The sequence below is a fragment of the Hippopotamus amphibius genome, chromosome 5, assembly GCF_030028045.1.
Source record: "Hippopotamus amphibius kiboko isolate mHipAmp2 chromosome 5, mHipAmp2.hap2, whole genome shotgun sequence".
In the NCBI taxonomy this organism is placed as follows: domain Eukaryota; kingdom Metazoa; phylum Chordata; class Mammalia; order Artiodactyla; family Hippopotamidae; genus Hippopotamus; species Hippopotamus amphibius.
In genome coordinates, this window is record NC_080190.1 from 96,913,024 (window position 1) to 96,933,298 (window position 20,275).

Genomic DNA, 20,275 nt, shown 5'->3' on the forward strand with positions numbered 1-20,275 from the left:
ACAAAAACAAACATACAATAAAATACAGAGAACAAAGTAGTGATTACCAGAGAGGAAGGGGCAGGGGGAGGGCAAAATGAGTAATGGGGATCAACTATACGGTGATAGATGGAAACTAAATTTTTTGTGGTGAACACACTGTAATGCATGTAGAAGTAGAAATATAATATTGCACACTTGAAACATATATATGTTATAAACCAATGTTATCTAAATAAAAACTAAATCTAGAATTTTAAAAATAAAAAGTGAAACTCAAAAAATGGATTAAAAATATAGATAGTGAGGATTAAGTAAAAAGTGGCAAGAGGGAACTCCCTCTTTGGAGGCAGTAGAAATGTTCTATGTCTTTGGTTTGCATAATGGTTACCTAAGTATACAAATTTATAAAACATTAATTTATACACATAAAATTTGTGGATTTCACTATATGTGAATTTTTCCTCCATATATTAGAGCCACATTATGCACTGATTTACTCTTTCTTTAATCTATCTGCATTTCAGCATACAATAATCCTGAGTTTCACACTGATTCCATACTGGTATATGGAATACTGTAACTAACAAAGCACTACAGTGGTATAAAGTATTATTAATGGTACTTTAATAAAATACTTATTACATGTCCTAAAATAACCTCTTGAGAATTTCAAGAGGTATCTCTTGCTTTTAGTGATCTCTAAGGTTTGATGGAAAAATTCAATATTTATCCTATCCATGTCCTTTATGGCTAGACTCTTAAATAAAACTCTGTTATTACTCTCTCTTTTAGTCTTTCCTCATTGCAAGTTCTCTCAATTCTTTAATAAAATTAGGTACTCTTTTCCACGCTATTTTCTAAACATTTTTACATTTATACATGACATCCTAGTGATGAATGAACGTCAGCATGATAATTTCAATATCCTTCCCAAAAAGGATCAGCCATGTATTTACTGACCTTTGTGGCTATAGGAGCACATTGGACTAAGGTCTTTAGGAGTTTCCTAAATCTTTTATTTGTTCAAAATTGTTAATTTTGCATCAATATTGCTTAGAAACATACTTTAACAGTATCCCTCTAATTTTCACTTCTCTGCCCCTGCTAAGGCCATAGTTCTCTTGATCTTCAGTCATCTGCGAGCCCCTCTCTGAGTGTACCTCATCACCAATTCCTGCCCCCAGCAAGTGAGTATCTGTCTTCTAGTTGCTGATGCCCTTATCTTTTCTAGATATCTTCCCAGATATCTCACTTTGGCTGCCTTCCTAGATACCAGACCACTTGAACATACTTCTGATCACAGACTATCACAGATTGCCTGCCCCCTGAACTGACTTCCACATTTACCACTCTGACACACTTCAGAGGTCATTAGCACCTGAGTTCCTTGACTATCACTCCAATACCAGAATAGACCCTATGCATTGTACTCTCCACAGCCTAGTAATACATGTCCTTAAAACCCTGTCAGGTTACAGCATCTATAACTGACAGGAATTTTGGAAGAATAAAAACTTGCTCCATCTTTTAAGAAGACTTAGCTAATATATTTTTAATGAAGCCCACAGAATTTTAATCCAATATGATGAATAAAAATAAATCAAAGTCTTTGTTAAAATGAAAGACAATAATGAGAAAAGAAGGGAGAGTCAGACAGAAATCAAAAGTGACAGAGATAGGAAGGGGATGAAATAAGAGACAAAGCAGAGAAACACCAAGGGATGAGCGAGACCAAGATGAAGAAAGAAAGAGAACCAAAAGTGAAGATCTGACAGAGAGATAGAGACAGAGACAGAGACATACAGACATACAGTGAGAAACAAATAGAGAAATGAATAAGAGGTATGCAGAGAGGAAATGAGACAGAGGCAGAGTGAGAAGAGATACAGAAGAGACACAAGGATCCTAGGACAGAGATGGGAGAGAAGTCAGCCCCCACTTCTCTGTCTCCCTTCCCAATCATTCATCCCTTTAAAAAGAAATCAAAAAAATTCTGTAAATGCCAAATTTCAATCATATCCACTTTGCTGTGATGGGAATGAGTAACCTGGGGTTTCAATTTCAATGAGTGCATGAAGAAGTGATGGAAGTTATTAGCACATGTATAGAAAAGAAGCTAGTGCCTCTCTAGCAACCTTCTGTCTGTTCCTACATCCCTTCTCAAGCTGATTTGAGAATTAGCCACACTGTACAAAAGAAATTGAATCTAATGAGGTAAAGGCTTTGAACCAACAGAAGGAAACTGGTCAGCTCCATGCCATTCCCCTCAAGCCCCAAAGGACATCCTTCAAGGAACACAAGGATTCTTCTTCCTTGTCCTGGTTCATAATACTCTCCAACCTCCAACCTGAGAAAATACCCCCATCCCTCAAGTCCCAACCACAACTTGCTCAGGGACAGTGTCTTATTCACCTCTGTCATCTGGGCATGCAGCACAGGATCTGATACACAAAAGTCATCGTAAGTGTGAAGTGAATGTACACTAGTTCTAGACATATATGTATATATACACATAAATACATTACATTTTCACTATTTATATTGTATGAACTTTTATAAAGAAGTCTGTTCCTATAGTACTAAACAAAAATGTTCTAGTACATTCTAAATCTATTCTCCTTCCAGTTTTCTCACTGATGTCATCATCACTGAAACTACCCACTCCAACTAAAAAACTCTCTCACCTAATCAGTAAGGCCTATTGATCTTATCTTCTAAATATCTCCTAATTTATCCTCCATGCCATCTACCCAAACAAAAGGAAAATAAGAGCCTCCTAAATGATCCCTCTAATCTTTTCCAGCCCCGACATTGGTCCCAGTAACCTTTCTAATCAAGTCACATTCTTCATGAGACACCTTCAAGAAAAATCCTTAAGGAAGTAATTCCCCATTTCCTCAAAATTAATATCAAATTCCCCATTTTGGTGTTGGGAACTTTCCCAATTACACCCAACCCACCTCTCATAATCTCTCCAACTCATCTCCCTCCCATCTCTAACCAGTCCCTAAATCCTTCTGCTTTTCCCACACTAGGCTTCTTCCCATGGATATTTACTTTTCCTTTCCTTCTCCCTTCTCCATGTCTAGATCTTTGAAAATTCAGCTCTAATTGCATCCTGTTTCTCAACATGATAATCATCCCTAGGAAGAGTTAGTTATTTCCTTCTCTGGATTTCCAATGCACTTCAAACATAACATTTACTAAAGCCTAGATCATAGCATATGGTAACTATTTAAGTATCTTTCTTCCCCATGAGATTATGAGTTGTACAAGTACAGACACTGTGTCGTTTATAAGTTTATAAGTCTGTAAGTATCTCAGGGCTTAGCACAGAACCTGCACACAGTAGGGATCCAATAAACATGTGAAGAATAAATAAACATACCTTTCTGTGCTTTGATTAGTTGCTTTCCGATTTCTAGTGTCACAAAAGCTGTGCCATTTAGAACTATGTCAGTTATGGTCTTCCAAGCATTAGCAGAGAGTCTTTCGGTGGGAGAAATAAAATTCCCTGCTGCATTGTTTATCACAATCTAATAAATGAATAAGGTAAATTACAGAAACTTAGATGAGGAAGAATATTTTCCCTAAAGGACTTTTTTGTTTTTGAAAATTACTAATCCAAATAATATAATAAAGCTAAAGTTCACAGTCTGCTATGAAACAATACTATGAGATTTGGTTCAGTTTTACCTTTTCTAAGCCTGTGAAAATTTCCTATTATTATTTACCAAATTTTAGAATTCTAATCCCTATCTCAAAACTAGGGTAGAGTCTATTATTAAAAACATAAATACAGATTAAGCATATCTATCATGTGACTATACTTTATTTCAAGGAACTTCAATTAAAATTCCTTTAATTTCTGGTATCATTTTGGCTTAATTTAGTGGATGAAATTCTTGGTTGATGACCTGCTTCTTCAAGATCAGTAAAGACTCCACTTAGTTCTATAGCAGATATAGTATTAGTCTGTCTGAAAATATCTTTAACATAGAAGAGTTAAAGACTACTGGAAGAAATGGCTTCTTTCCAATATGTGAACCAAATAAAAGCAAAATACCCATGCATATCTCAGGTCTTACAAGGAGAAATCTGGAGTATTTTGTAGGTTTCTTTGTTTGTATTATTCTCCTCCACTGACAGAGATAATCAGAAGTTATTTTAAAAAAACAATAACAAAGAGCATGAATCATTTAAACTAGATATTGTGCTCTTGGATTACTGCTCTTATTTCATAATCTTATTAAATAAAGTGAAATCAAGATTGTTCTATGATTGTAAATGTATTTTTTAAGTATTCCTGAAAGGAAATGGTGTAGTGGTCCTCCTAATCTATCCCCTGCTTTAAACAGAGCTGGCTTTTCGCTAGCGATAGAAAATTGGCGCTTCTTAACACAGCACTTGCTGACATCAATATTTTATTTCCTTAATATGCCTTGGTAGGTGTTATCAACATCAAACACCTCATACTTTCGCCTAATCAACATTACACTTACATCGGGATGTCCTACGACTTTGATCAGTTCTGACACAGTGCTTTGCACCATACCAGGATCCCTCACATCACACTGAATTGCATGAACCTGCAAAACAACAAAGAGAAAAAAGAATCCTACATTTTTTCAGACTTTCTAATCCATAAGCATGAATAAATTACTGAAACATGCTATAATTCCTAAATCTGATTTAAAAAACTGTCTTTAATGTACCTTATTTCCAGTTTGAGAAGAAATTTCTTCTGCAGTTGCTTTCAAAACATCAATTTTCCTAGAAATAAACACATGGTACTTTGCATGAGTTCTGAAATAACTCTGGGTTATATTTTTTCTTTTTAATTTCATAAATTAAAAAAGATTAATGACATGCATTTTTGAGACAACAGAAAAGCTACATCTACAAACAAGTTAGTTTGAATGTATTTATTTTCTAGAAGTTAAATTTAAGCAATTTTCATATATCTGACACTAATTATTGAATTACTTTTATACCAGTTATTTTATATCTACTCATAGATTTTAAATTATTTCCTTAATTATATTCATTTCTATGTGTTTCCCTGCCCAAGAGTGCTTTAGAAAGAAAGCTTACATCATTCCAGGAATGTATTTATGTTAAACTATAAAAAAATCTATGTTATGTATAAAATCTATGTTATATATAAAATCTATGTTAGTAGACTTCAGACCAAATTGATGGATCTAGGCAACCTATATGTATTTAGAATCTTATGCTCTTGAGAGAAACACACAAAAAAATACACAATGTAAATTATGTAGTGTTACAAAAAAAATATTTTAACACAAAAACATTACAACATGAAAAAAATGTTTGCGTTAATGAAAACATCTGAAAGAAATTCCTTTTCCCTCTTGTAAATTACACAGTGACTTATCATTCAGGTTACTACTTAGCCTACCTAAAAATTTTACACTATTGAAAATTGGAAGGACAGGTAGATTTTTTTGACCAGTCTCTAAACCTCCAGATTTGCATAGTTAGAAGATACCAGGACATGCCTAATTAAGAAATTCTTTCCACATGGTCTCACCCTTCCTACATTCACCACAACAGATGTTTTGAAACATCTGCCTATCTTACAGAAAATGGAAGCGTTATATCCATTATCCTGGCACAAGGTTAACTATCTACTAAATCAGTAATTATAATCACTCTCACTGAAAACAAAGCAGTTTCAATATAGTACTTTTTAACTTCATATACAGAAAAAACTCTGTCACTGAATTTGTGAAATATATATCTCATCAGTTCCAAAATCAATCATTATCTCTATCATCACAAATTATAACTGACTTTTTCCAAGGAGATTTAATTAAATAATCTAAAGGATATTTCACAGAAGACTAAGATACAAATCAAACAACTCTAGCAAATACTGTTTTCAATACTGAGGCACAGAATTATTCCATCAATAGACTCTTGCCAGGCAACTTGCTGAGACTGACTTACCGGCTGGCTATCACACACTGTGCACCTAGGCTGGACAGATAAGTCGTCATTCCTTTACCAAGGCCAGTACCTCCTCCAGTAATGAATGCTACTTTTCCTTGAAAACTATTTGGTGGTAGCATCACTTTTTGTAAGGGAGGAAAGAATTTAGACTGAAAATCTTCATTGTTTTGATATAATATTTTTGTTCCATAACTGAAAAACTAAAAGAAAAAAAATGAATTGAAATTTACATATTTGTATTCCCACAAAAGAGATGAATTTTTTAAAACTCACGCTAATATTAATCAAATTCTTGGATTAACACAAACTCACCGTAAACATATTGGTACTGTATTTAATCAATTTTTATTCTTTTCCTGTTGGAATGTTAAGTAACAGTAGAATGGTGAAAAGCATGGGCTTTGGAGCTAGACTACACAGGACAGAATTTTCACCCTAGTCATGTAACCTTCAGCAAGTTATTTAACCTCTTTTTGCCTCAGTTTCTTCTATAACTGGAGACAATAACAGAACCTTCCTCATAGGACCTTATAAGGATTTCATGAGTTAATATAAATAATAAACCTAAAAAATTGTGTAGTACATAGAAAGCACTCTATAAATGTTGGCATTATCAGTTTAGGTGTTTAGCTAAATTTAACTTTTAAAAAACGTATATAAAGCATTTCTGTCTTTTAACAAGAATAATTTGGATAAAAATCATATTCCATCTTTGAATCACTGTAGAAAATTATAAAAAGCCCTTTATAAGGTTTATTATCAAATGCCTCTTTCCATGTTGTCTTCTGGATAATAAATTTAGAACAGATAAAAATATTTGTTCTATTTAAAATGGGGGGGAATCAAACCATTTTCAACTAAAAAATATTTTTACTGACCTATCTTATATCTTACAGCTTACTCTCATATTATTTGTCAAAATCACTGCTATTCTCTCATTTTTAATTATGAAAACAAACTTTTAAGTGTTAAACATAATAACAAACAATAAAGAGCTAATATTTATTATTTACCATGTATCAGGATTAGAAACTAATCTTCACCACCCTATGAAATAGGTATTATTTTTACCCCACTGTGCAGGGGGGGCCCGGAGAAGTTAAATATGTTGCCGAAGTTGCAAAACTAAGATTATGACCACCTTGTATATTGCCTCTCTCTACTCACTGAGCTCCTACTGAGTTTAATGGTCACAGCAGTGGGTATCTGATACTCCCCATCAGGTCATGGTTGTAAGATTAAAACTCTAGTATCTATAATTTCCGGCTTAGAGCATTCTTATAAATTAAATGGGCTGCGATTAGCTGTTCTGAGATATCTAGAAATTTACCCTAAGGAAACAGAAATGTAGTCAATGATTTAGGATAAGACTATTCATCAATTAGAAATTGAACAAGAAAATGCTTATAATATGATAAGTACAAAAAAGAAATATACAGGATGTTCTTAACATAAACAAAAATATATGCTTAGAAAAAAGAATAGAAGGAAGTAACAGTTAGTAGTAGATTCAATATTTACCATGTGCCAGGTCTACTAAGGACATTCAACAACCCGATCAGGTAAATTCTATCGTTACTCCCATTTTAGATGAGAAAACTGAAGCACAGAAAGATCAAATAACTTTTAAAGACAAATAATAATAAGTAGTAAAGACTCAACTCTAAGATGTGTCTGACTTTAGAGTCCATTCATTACCTTTCACAGTTATGTATGTCTAAGTGATGGGATAATGGAAGATTATTTGTTCTTTTTGTTAGGCTGATTGGTTTTTAGTAATTTCAAAATCTATTCAACAAACATAATTTGATTTTATAACCAGGGAAAAAAGTTACTGAAAGATAAAACTTGAAAACGTGTAAAATGAATTGGTAAAGATAAATTTGCAAAACTGGTAATCCTTCATGTTGGTCATTATATTTCCTTTAGCATCATGTTAACAAAGCATATTTTTGTATCCTTTTGCCAAACCATGATAATCCAAGCAATTTACAATAATCCTTCTCTACATAAATGGCAGTTTTACCTAAGGCTGCCACCATCTCCGAAACTATCATATTAACATGATGAATCAGGAAATTTGCACAAGTAGCTGGTGAGTTTGTCATTACCTAGTAATAATGAAAAAAATGTGTTCTAATTTCCCAAAAGCTCTAAGATGAATTTTTACTTATTTAGTGTTGATCTGTATCGGGAATTTGTTACTTTATGAAAGATAAACTGAGATATCTGCATATAAACTCTCTTTTTTTATTTTAAAACATTTTCTTAATCTCGTAGAGGAAAGGTTATAAAGGTAAAAATAATCACATTTGAAATAACAACTCCTGGGACTTCCCTGGTTGCACAGTGGTTAAGAACTCGCCTGCCAATGCAGGGGACATGAGTTCCATCCCTGGGCCAGGAAGATCCCACATGCCTCAGAGCAACTAAGCCCGTGCGCCACAACTACTGAGCCTGCACTCTAAAGCCCACGAACCACAACTACCGAGCCCATGCGCTGCAACTACTGAAGCCTGCACGCCTAGAGCCCATACTCTGCAACAAGAGAAGTCAGCACACCGCAACGAAGAGTAGCCCCTGCTCGCCACAACTAGAGAAAGCCCACGAACAGCAATGAAGACCCAATGCAGCCAATAAATAAATCTTTAAAAAAAAGAAATAACAGTTCCTAATAATTGTCTATAATGTAACAGATTACAACATAGCATAGTCTCACCTATTGTATCTTATTTGGTCTGATCACTACTGTTCATATGACTTCCCTTCCCCACCAAACCAAAGGTGAAGAAATTGATATGTTACTTTAATTCACATCACCTTCTGAAAATTCATGGCATATATGCTATTGAATATTAAATTCAAGCCACCTGTTTGCCTAAAAGCAAGTTGTTCACTTCAACATTAATTCCCCTAGAGATGAACAGACCTCACAGGATCATATTGTATGCAATCTCCTACTTCTACAAAGAATCCTGAATAACCTGAAAAAGCATTTTGGCCATTTTTTTTGAGCCATAAAAAGTAGATACAAAATAGGCTTTTAAAGAGTTTCAAACCTTGCTTTGTGGTATTTCTAGAAATAATTTGTTTTTGAAAAAGGAAACATCTTTCATACCAAGATTGATTTCTCTAGAGATCTTTTAACCTCTAAAATCCTTAAAATTCTCTGAAGTCTTCCAATTTTGGCAATCAGATTTATTTTTCAGAGTTAGAATTTCCAAAACCTCCCAGAAAAAAAAATTAGCTATTATTTGCCTCCCCCTCCATACTCATCAGTCTCCCACATCATATAAACAATGTCTTCCTCCTTCATGTATTCCTAAATTATAGCCTAAACTAATGAAAAATGATCACAGTCCTAATTCTCAAAATAGCAATTCTGAAAGAGTCTTGACTATCATTCCTAGAGGATGAGGAGTATATATCAACAAAATGTATACCTAAATTATGTAAGTATTTTTGGCTAGTCTAAAATGTCTAGAATAAAAATGTAAAAGAGAGGTAGACTGGTGATTCTAGGCCAAATACATTTTGTTAGGTCCACCCAGTGTCTTTAAAAATTTGAACCAACATTTAGATACTGGGAGAATTCAAATAAAAATCAGAAGCTCTAACAACACTTAGGTCCACCATCCTACATGGTTGAGTTCATGGCCCCTTGACACAAGGCCTGAGCTCTGCCCAGCTGCTATTCACAGAGACAAAGTGAGCCATTTTCACTGGGTGCCACTTTCACTTTCAGGGCCTTCAGGAACCTGACGCATTTGAGTGTGTGATTCCTAATCTAAATAAAACCCAAGAAACCAATACACCAAAGAAGGAAAAAATGTTTTGTTTTGTTTTCGTACCAGAGAGGAAATGTTTCTGAGGTTGCATGTAAAACAAGTTTCTGTAAAAATAATTGTTTAATGTGCTAGGTACATTATGAAGAAAATCCAGTTTCAAATCTGTAAAAATCATATAATAACAGACCCTCTTATGAAAGTTGTAGATCTAAAAAAGTTAATATTTAAATGACTCTTAACTAAGCTGTTTCATTACCATTGTCATCATTACTATTGATTGGGCCTCGACATTAAAATCCTGTCCCTCAAAAACATTAATGTCCTCCAGAGCCAAAAATACAAAAATTAAACTCATTAAGCATGGCATTCATGCTGTTGGACAATATGACTTCAATCTACTTTCCTAGCCCCATTTCCTACTAGTTTCACCATGTATGGGTATACTCTGTGCTCACCAACCCCTCAGTTCCTGAAACTTGCCAAGTATTTTCACCTTCTGGCCTTTACTCCTACTTTCTCTTCAGCCTGAACTACTCACTCTCTCTCTCACCCTTCAGAACCAAGTAAAAGTGTCAAAAACTCTGTTGACACTTTTAAGCAGGTGTCTCTGTTAAAAATGGGCCAAGTGAATCCCTCCTCCATCATGGTGTCAGGCTTCCACACTAGACTGTGAGTACCCAGGAAGGCAGAACAGTCTCCATTCATCACTGCAATAGGGTTTCTAGTACCAATTAGGCATTCAGTAAATACGTATTTTATTGGATGTAACACTGATTGCCCAGACTCCAATGTCATCAAAAGTGCGTGAGTGCAGACAAGTAGAGTCTTATGCAGACATATGACACAAATCCAGCTCTTCGCCACTTGTTTCAACAAGTTAAAAGTTATTTCTGTCTACAGCCATACCACTCTGTACACACCTGGTCTTGTCTGATCTCAGAAGCTTATTAGCAAGGTCAGGCCTGGTTACTACTTGAATGGCAGGGGGTGGAATAGTTATTCCCAGTTACTCTAAATTATAGCATCTTAAACACAGCTTACACCCAAGAAAAGAAAATCCAAATTTATTGATATAAGTATTAATAAGTCATCTGCAAACAGAAAAACTGAGCAAGGGGCTTAAAAAGGTAGACCAAACGAAACAAAATATATACAACCATACTTATAGCTGAATAAGTAAATTTAAACAAAGGAAGAAACAATTTTCCTCTTACTAAACTGAGAAGGTTCAAAATTTTATAATATGTAATCCAAGAAACAGCTTATTAAAGTCACTCTTACAATCTATCAATATGAATTGGGGCAACTTTTTGGTGGCCAATTTGGCAACATTTCTCAAAATGCTAACTATAAATACCCTCTGACTCAGCAATTTCAAATTTGAGAATTTATCCAACCAACATATTCACTTATTTGGCAAGAGGGGGAGAAGGGAGAAGCTATGTTCAAAGATATTAAGATTAAAATGAAATTTAAAAACAAATTCCACTTACAGTCACATTGAAAAAAACAAAATAATTACTAATAAATTTAATAAAAGCAGTGCAAGACTTGTAAACTGAAAACTACAAAACATCATTAAGAAATTAAAGAAGACACAAATAAATGGATAGACAGCCTGTGTTCATGGGTTGGAAAACTTAATTTTGTTAAGATGGCAGAACTCCCAAAATTGTTCTACAGATTCAGTATAATCTCTATTAAAATCCCAGTTGGCTTTTTGCAAAAGTTGACAAGTTTATTGAAAAATTCATTTTTAGGGATACAGAAATGCAAATGGTTCAAAATAGCCAAACATATTCATTAAAGCATTGTTTGTAATACAAAAGGCTAGGAAACAATCTAACTGCATTTTCATTGGGGATATACCCAATCAGGGTATATCCATATAACAAAACAGTGTGTATCCTATTAAAAGAAATTAGAACTTACATACTGAATGTAAGCATTGCTACCTATATGTTGTTTATTCAATCACTCAACAAATATTAGTTGAATAACAACAATGTGTCTCTATATGTCAAAGGAAAAATCCAAGATAGAGAAATACATATTAAATGCTCCCATTTGTGTGGGTTTTTTTTTTTTTTTTTTGGGGGGGTACACCAGGTTCAATCATCTGTTTTTATACACATATCCCCGTATTCCCTCCCTCCCTTCCTTGACTCCCCCGCCTCGAGTCCCCCCCACCCTCCCTGCCCCAGTCCTCTAAGGCATCTTCCATCCTCGAGTTGGACTCCCTTTGTTATACAACAACTTTGTGTGGGTTTTTCTTAATGAGGATATCCTCATAGGTATGTTTTTATATGCACAAAAACTATTGTAAGCATCCACAAGAAACTATGCATAGCCGTTTATAACCGCTTCGGAGAGGGGCTTACTGTATTGTCACTGCTTATCCTTTTATACTGCTGAATGTTCTATATATTCATAAATTAATTATTCATTAAAAACAGTTAACAAAATCTAATCACATATGTAAGCAAACAATATTAGAAGGGTTAGAGAAAAACAAAGTTATAGCAAGAAAAACAAAGTTATAGCAAGAAAAACTAGGATAAAACCTGTATCATAATAAGGATGTATGCTCTTTTTGAAAATTAAGTATTCTAGTTCCACAATTAAGTGTGAGCTATATTTACAAAGATAATGAAATATTACCATATCTATTTTTTTGGAGTACCTGTTAGTTTAGGTCAAAATGAATATTTTTTTAGATCAAATATGCCATGACAAACTGACATAAATGCTTTGCAAATTGGGCTTTAACTGTCATATAAAAAAATGTCAGTTTGGTGAAGACCAAAAATCTTACTTTTCAAAGGACTTTGAAAAATGCACAATTTTGCATCTCCAAAGTAACTCATGTAGTCCATGCACACAGTTAGCCTCCAATAACTACTTTGCAATTTATTTTGTCCAGTTGCTAGAAGGCACATGTCTGTCACATGCATGCATTCTTTTCAATGCCCAGAACCTACTGCCACTTTAGGATAGCTGATGTAGTTCAAGCTGGCGGCATCTGGAAATACAAGGAGCAAATACAAGGACACTATTTGCTGCTCAGTGCAGAAATCTTTATTCCTGCAGAATAAAAAAACTGTCCCACCTACTAATGCCAAAAGTGTCACTATACTACAAACTTTAAAAGAACTGAAAAGCCCAAACTTTACCCACCCCATGGCTTGCCACAGGCTTTGTTAAGCTCAAACTCTGTGCCTGTGTGGACTGCTAGAGCACCTCTACTCACTGCTTCACTTAAACAGGGCACTGCACAGAGGCCACTGATATTCTAAGCTTCTGTAGAACACAGATCTCATTGCCACAGCAACTTGAAGGTAAGGCTGAGCAAATAAAAAAAGAAAGTTAGCTGGACTCCAAGCTCCAGTGGCTAGGTTGAATTATGCAGTTGCTACCAGTAACAAGACAAAAATTACATTTTTGAGTGATGATACATCTTACAGCAATGAACATAAGTCCTTGAAAAAGTAGTTGCTCTGTATTACAGGGTGTACTTGATAATTTTTATTACAATTCTTATCTGTATGCAATTAGATGGAGACCAAATAGATGCTTCACCAATACTATACAATAAAGGAAGATGAACTCAAAGAGAGAAATTAGCAGGCAATTTGAGATTTTCACCTGGAGTTTTCACTCCTGCTTGCCTCTCTTTCAAGTCTTTTCTTATTGGTCCCTATCACATTAGCCAAAACTAACATGACTATCTTTTTTGAACCAAGAAATAGAACCCATGTGCTTGAAAAGGGTTTGTTTTGATTTGGGAATTTGCTTGCATGAAAAAGTATTAGAGAGAAACATGATAATTATGACTAGGTATAGTGTTAACTGATTTTATTTATTAACAAGTTTTTACTGAGTGTATGCTATGCCCCAGACACTGTTCTAGGCAATGGCAATACAGCAGTGAGCAAAACAGACACAATATTCTACCCTCAGAGAGATTATCTTTGGGGGGAGAGGAGATAAATTAAGTGAAATATATAGTATATTATAAGCTAATATGTTGCTGTTGGGAAAAATAAGGCATAGAATATGGGTAGAGTGTTGCTATTTTAAATAGAGTGGTCAGCAAAGGTCTCACTGAGGTGACATCTGAGCAAAGACCTAAAGGGAGTGAGGGGATAAATCGAATGGTTCTTTCAGGCAGAGGGAAAACTAAAAGCAAAGGCCCTCAAGAAGGAAGCATGCCTAACACATTAAGTAGGGTCAGAGGGCCAGTGTGGCTGAAGTAGAAGGAGGGAGAAGAGGAACAGGAGGTAAGGTCAATGAGGTACAGGGGACTGGATCACACAGGCTAAGTCAACCACTACGTGGATGTACACTTTTACTCAAGTCGAGTTGGAAGCTCTCCAAAGTTTTGAGCAGAGGACTGACATGACCTGCCTTAAGTTTTTAGAGAATCATTCTGGCTACTAAGTTGAGAATGGAATGTAGGAGGCAAGACTGGAAACAGGGAGAGTAGGTACAATGTTTTTACACCAGGCCAAGCAAGAGATGATGACTTAGACTGCATGCCATCATAGAAGGGGTAGAAAGTTAGCAAATAAAATTACTTTCAGGTGGGAAGGTCCCAGAAAATGAGGATGTAGTTAGTTAATTATTACTGCAGCTAATATTGCCTGATCCAATTATTTCTTCCCGTTTCAAACTCCAACCTCAGCACACACTGACCTGTTTCACTAAAAGCAAACAAAGAGGTCTCTCCCTTTGATCAAGGCCATTTGGCAGATAGAGCCTTTTCCACTTCTTTCACCTTCACCTCAATATCTCTGCTACTTTTTGCATTGCCTTTGTGTTTTAGAAACAATACGATTTAACTGTGAGCTAGAAGGAAATGCAGATGAGTCAGACAAAAGGCATTAGTCTAAGTGAGAAATAAGGAGGACAGCAGAAATCAAGACAAGAAAACACTTTCCACACATTTAACATGTTGATTAGACTGAACTCAGAAGCCAATTAAGTGGAAATGGTGAGCAAGAGGGGAGAGCTGAAGATAACAGAGTTTCCTAGTTTAAATAGCTGCATGTGGAGTGATGCTGTAACTTAAATGACTGGGTTGACATGAGAAGATTCAAGTTGGAGAACTGAAGATAACCAGTTCTGTATTAGAAATGCTTCGCCTGGAACGCCTGTGGAATATTCAGGTGGAGATAATCTGCAGTTGGAAATACAATTTTGAAGCACAGGGAATAAAATATATCAGGGCTAAAAGTAAATGCCAACATCATTTCACAAACTGTGAAAGCCTAAATTCAATCACTGCTTTAGATACAATGTAGTGTGGGAGTTTCCCCATGCTGGAAGGGATCAAAGTATAGCTGTCCCCTTACTCTTAATTTATATTTACGCAGGCACTTCTAATCTCAGTCAGTTTTCACTTTAGGAAGAGAATATAGGATAGCTAAGATTGCTGATTATTTTCTACCTGGAATTTTCTTTAAAAACTAAGGGCTGCCAAACATCAATGAAATACCTTCTAACATGGGCTATAGGAAACCCTGGCTAACTTTAGAATTCCCCTCCTTTTTTGATGTGCTTTATAATGACCTGTGGGGAATAATCTGAGATCTAGATTTTCTTCTAACTTTACAAAGTTAGCTTTACAGTTTTGGAAGGGAGTTTGTTTTGAAATTTCTTCACATGAATATTTGAGCTCTGAGGCCACCATTTATCCATGTGATTCCCTCTAGTGACTCCTTCACATCCTCTTTCTCTTCACCTAATGTATTCCATCCCTCTCTGAAGGCTGAGGCCTTCTCTAACACTTCTGACAGAATTATCATTCTCACTGCCACCTCTATAGCCTAATCAAATTATCTGTATACTAGTTTAGAAGTCCTAGAACCCCTTTAATATTCAAGACACATCACTTACCCCTCTCTTCCCTCTGGCTCTCTCTCAGAGAGTAGCATTTCCCTTAGCTCAGGGGCCAAAGATAGAAATCTGGGCATCTCACACCACATACCCAAACCACTAAGTTTGGTTCATTTTTGTCCTAAATAGATCCACAACCGCCCTTAGTTCAGACCCTTATCGCTTTTAATTGCACTCCCCATTCAAGTCTCAGCTGATCACATTACTTTCCTGCTCACAGTTCTGATGGTGCCGTTCACCTCCTCAGCATGGCCCAATCTTCCTTCCTCACTCCATACCACCAACCAATCACCAAGGTCTCTAAATTTACCTCTTAAATATCACCAGACTTTAAGTCTCTCATGCACTGCCATTCCCTAGTTGAAGCCCCCGTGTCTTCTCTTCTGGAGAGAGGATCACCCAGGTTGCCTCCATCCTCACCCCTACGCCCAGGCCTCAGGACAAAGCTCTCACTCCTTAATGTGGCTCACAGGCTACTCCCCCCGCACCTGCCTCCTTACTTGCTACCTATAATTATAGTCTGGGCCTTCACATAGGCCCCTCTCCTGCCTAGAACTTTCTTACTCTTACTCCTCCCCCTCGCTAACTTCTACTACTCCCGGCTTATATGTAAAATCCAAAAATCATACTCCTTAAAACTGTATACTTCCCTGTGAAAGGGAAATGTTTCTTCCCCAATCCTGATGTTTCATTTCCCTCCAGGAGGGGAGCTGAGTTAGTTTAACTCCGAGCTTCTTTTTGCCTCCTTAGTCACCCTGTCCTGCAGGAAATGGTTTATCTGCCCAGCAAATTTTGAGAGAATAACTGGGCATGAGCAGTCCTCCTTAAACCTTCTCCCTCTTGGGAGCTAGCTGCCCTCAGAAAGCAAATGTTCCACCTGAGGCAATAAGTCTGCCTAATTCAGAAAATCCAGTTAACATTGGCTCTCATACCAAACTGTAACAAGTGATATTTTGGCCTCCGTCTTTACTCTGGTTTTTCAAACTGGAGAAGAGGGATGCTATTTATTTGGACCCCCTCTAAGATCAAGAAAACTCATCATAACACACACCATATTATACCATAATGTTACTAGACTGTTAAGCTTCCTGAGAGCAGGACTCAGCTCTTTTTCTCGTGCTCATATCCCTAGTACAGTGCCTAACATACTGTAAATGCTCAATATGCCACATAAATAAGCAAAGCTCACCATGCCCTGGCCCCCCAGCAACCTGTCCAGTCTCATCTCCATGCACTTCTCTCTGACTCCAATACCTCACAAACTCCACAATGCCAAACCACTTGAATTTTTAAAAATAGGCCATGTTCCTTCACTTGTTAATACATGCTACTTCTTACATCTAGATTATCTTTGGGGCCCTGTACACTACAACCCCTTCAAAAGTAAGCTCTAGGAACCACCTCCTCCATGAAGCCTTCCCTTCCTCCTCTAGGCACACACTGTTTTGTTCATACGTGCATTCTAATACACATCTGCATTTTCACAGTCTATTGATGTCTGGTGATGACCCACCAGAAAATCATTTTTCAAATATACTCTGAATGAGGATCTAGTAAGAAATATGCCATATACACAACACAGTACATGCATTCAGTCATGTAACAGATATTACATATTTACTCTGTACTATGCACTATTCTAGGCCTGGAAGTATAGCAGTGAACAAATCAGATGAAAATCCTTGCTTCCAGGAAGCTTATATTCTGAAATTTTGAGATGAGTAGAGAAAGACTTTTTCGGCTTTATGGATACAAAATAATAATAATAATAATAATAAACTCAAAACACAAACAAGGGGGAAAAAAATCCAGCTGGCCTTACACTTCTCCCTGACAATATTCAGCATCAGAAGACAATGAAACAATGTTAAGTTCAATGGGAAAAATAAATGTGATACATCCAAGCAAAATTATGCCTATCTACCCATCCTTTTACCAGCACAAACAGATGCCTGGAATGATGGTCACCAAATGTTAACCCTAATTATTTCTGGGTGGCCAGTTCAGGGACAATTTATATTACTTGAATGCATATTGGCCCGGTATCATTTTTATAAAAATAGTAGTTATTACTCGTGATAAAAAAAGGAAAATGATGGCAATGTGCATCACAGATACTAAAGAATGAATTTACAAAAGGAAGAATAGTAAATTAAAAAAAAAAGTTTCACAAAGTAAACTTAACCTTACTACAGAAGATGAATTCTGATACTTTCTATTCTATTCCACTTTATTTTTCTTAAATTCATTTTGTTCCACTAAATTATTTCAAGGTCCACTCATGAGTTATTCTCCATAACTTGAAAAACACAAATGGAGGCTATTAGCTCAAGGATGGCAGAGACACTTTTCAAGTAAGGATCTCCAAAGAATGCCCAACACCTTGCAGGCACTTAATTAGCATTTCTTGATAAACTACTTGACAGCAAGTTTCATTAGCCTCTGCATCCTCAGGGTCAGGCACAGAGCCAGTTCTCATTAAATGCTACACTGAACTGGGCCCTACTAGCTGACAGCACCATCCAGCACTTCATAAATAGGACCTATGATGAAACATTTCTCAGGCTCTTTGTAACAAAAATATTCAAATCAGGGGCTTTAATTGTAACAACTTGTATTTGCACACAAAAACATTATGTTCCCTGGAGCAACCTCCCACTTCACAGATGTGACAACTTTTCTTTTCCCAGGAATTCACACCCAAGCCTGCATGTGCCAGGAAAGAGAAACACCACCTATGAGGGCCTCTCTTGCCTTCAAACCCCCAACCTCAAAACTTCCATTTTTTTCTTAAGCAATTTCAAAACTGTGAGATTACAATTAATTTTTAAATGAGTTCATCTTCTTCCTCTCTTGCTGTATTGCCTAATGGTGTCAGACAGCTGGGATACAGTCTGTGTGATCTTATACTACAATCCTAATGATTTGTGTTTTAAAAAATCTCTAAAGACTTTTCTACTTTACAGAGCTATTGTAGGATTCAAATGAGAAAGTTCTTTGAGAAGGGATCAGAAAATGTAGCCTTCTTTTACAATAACCTATAACCTAAATCTTTATAAAACAGTATCAACAAAACCCTAGCCTTTAAGAAATCTCATTTTTCAAAAGGAAGTTCCTTCTTACTTCAGAGACTCATTATACCATTTTCTTGTGTTCACGTTCGGAATTTGGAATTCGTCCATGTTTCTCAAAAAGAAAAAAAAAAAAAAAAAAAGGCTGCCTATTCTAACTGAAAAAAAGTTTTTTCACAGTTGGCAGATTAATTTTTCTCTCTGGCTAAGGAAATTGTGAATTCTGGTTTTGTTTAGTTTAGCTAAGGTTTTTGTTTTTTTTTTTTAATTTAGTTGGGAGAAGGGGCTCTCTTGGATATCATTACTTCTTTTTATTTTCCTTTCTCTTTCCTTCCCCCTCCAGCTGCCTTCACTTTCACACTTTATTTTGACTACTAGTCTAGTGGAGAGATGTTGCCTAAACAAAAAATTATATGAGGGAGAAAGAGGTGGAAACCAGCCTGAGATGCAGCTCTCCCAGCATTATCTCTAGGAAAGGAAATTTAAAAAGCTGAATTTTCTTTCGTTTTATCTTTTTTACGTGAATATGTCTGCATTCGTGTTTAACTGAACAACTAACTTGAATGAATTTCTTCATTAAAAAGAAAGAACTACAGATAAGGCCAATGCTCCCTCCGGGCCCCCTCCCCACCCTGTCCCCCTCCCACTCCTCCAAAGGCTACTGTGTATAGTGTCCTTCCCTCTTTCTGTTTACGCACCACTTTCAAACTTCTAGGAATGCGAAACGTGAGAACCACGGCGTGCCCTGCTCATACCCCTCCACACAAACACAAATGTATACAAGGGCTACCTCCGACAGCAGCCGAAGGCGACTTCCCCCCCTTAATCCCAGTCCCCAGGCTCCCGCTCCTCGCAAGATACCCGACAGCCCCAATCCCCTCTCCTCGGGACACCCTATCCTCGCTCCCCGCGCCCCGAGGCCGCGGGATCCAGGCTCTGTGCTTCTCCCGGCGTCCGGGGAGCCCCGGTCTTCGCTCCGCTCGCCCCCGGGCCAGGGCGCTTGCTTGCGGGGGAAGCGCAAGGCCCTGGGTCCTTCCAGCGCCGCCTTACCCGCCGAGGATCGCGGCCCCAAGCGCAGAGAACCCGGCCTAACAGCGCCATGTCGCGCGTCCGGACGTCTGGGCGGAAGCGCAGGGGCGCAGGGGGCGAGCCAGAAGCCCGAGCGCGCAGAGAGCTGGGCTGGGCTGGGCTGGGCTGGGCTGGGCTGGGCTGGGCTGGGGGAGCGGGGGGCTGGGCCGGGCTGGGCTGGGGGAGCGGGGGACCGGGCTGGGCTGGGGGAGCGGGGTGGCTGGGCCGGGCTGGGCTGGGGGAGCGGGGGGCTGGGCCGGGCTGGGCTGGGGGAGCGGGGGGCTGGGCCGGGCTGGGCTGGGGAAGCGGGGGGCTGGGCCGGGCCGGGCTGGGCTGGGGGAGCGGGGTGGCTGGGCCGGGCTGGGCTGGGCTGGGCTGGGCTGTGCTGGGCTGGGCTGGGCTGGGGGAGCGGGGGACTGGGCCGGGCTGGGCTGGGCTGGGCTGGGGGAGCGGGGGGCTGGGCCGGGCTGGGGGAGCGGGGTGGCTGGGCCG

General features: G+C 37.7%; 1 protein-coding gene across 1 annotated transcript in view; it reads right to left on the bottom strand.

Moving 5' to 3' along the window:
- Positions 1–19,894, bottom strand: part of DECR1 (2,4-dienoyl-CoA reductase 1) — a 49,952-nt gene extending 30,058 nt beyond the window's left edge. The window contains exons 1-5 of the mRNA XM_057734790.1: positions 19,766–19,894; positions 5,956–6,158; positions 4,698–4,755; positions 4,485–4,571; positions 3,371–3,518 (exon numbers count right to left, since the gene is read on the bottom strand). Coding sequence (XP_057590773.1) covers positions 3,371–3,518; positions 4,485–4,571; positions 4,698–4,755; positions 5,956–6,158; positions 19,766–19,816 — 547 coding nt within the window. The 5' untranslated portion in view covers positions 19,817–19,894. The remainder of the gene's footprint in view (positions 1–3,370; positions 3,519–4,484; positions 4,572–4,697; positions 4,756–5,955; positions 6,159–19,765) is intronic.
- Positions 19,895–20,275: the final 381 nt, after the last annotated feature.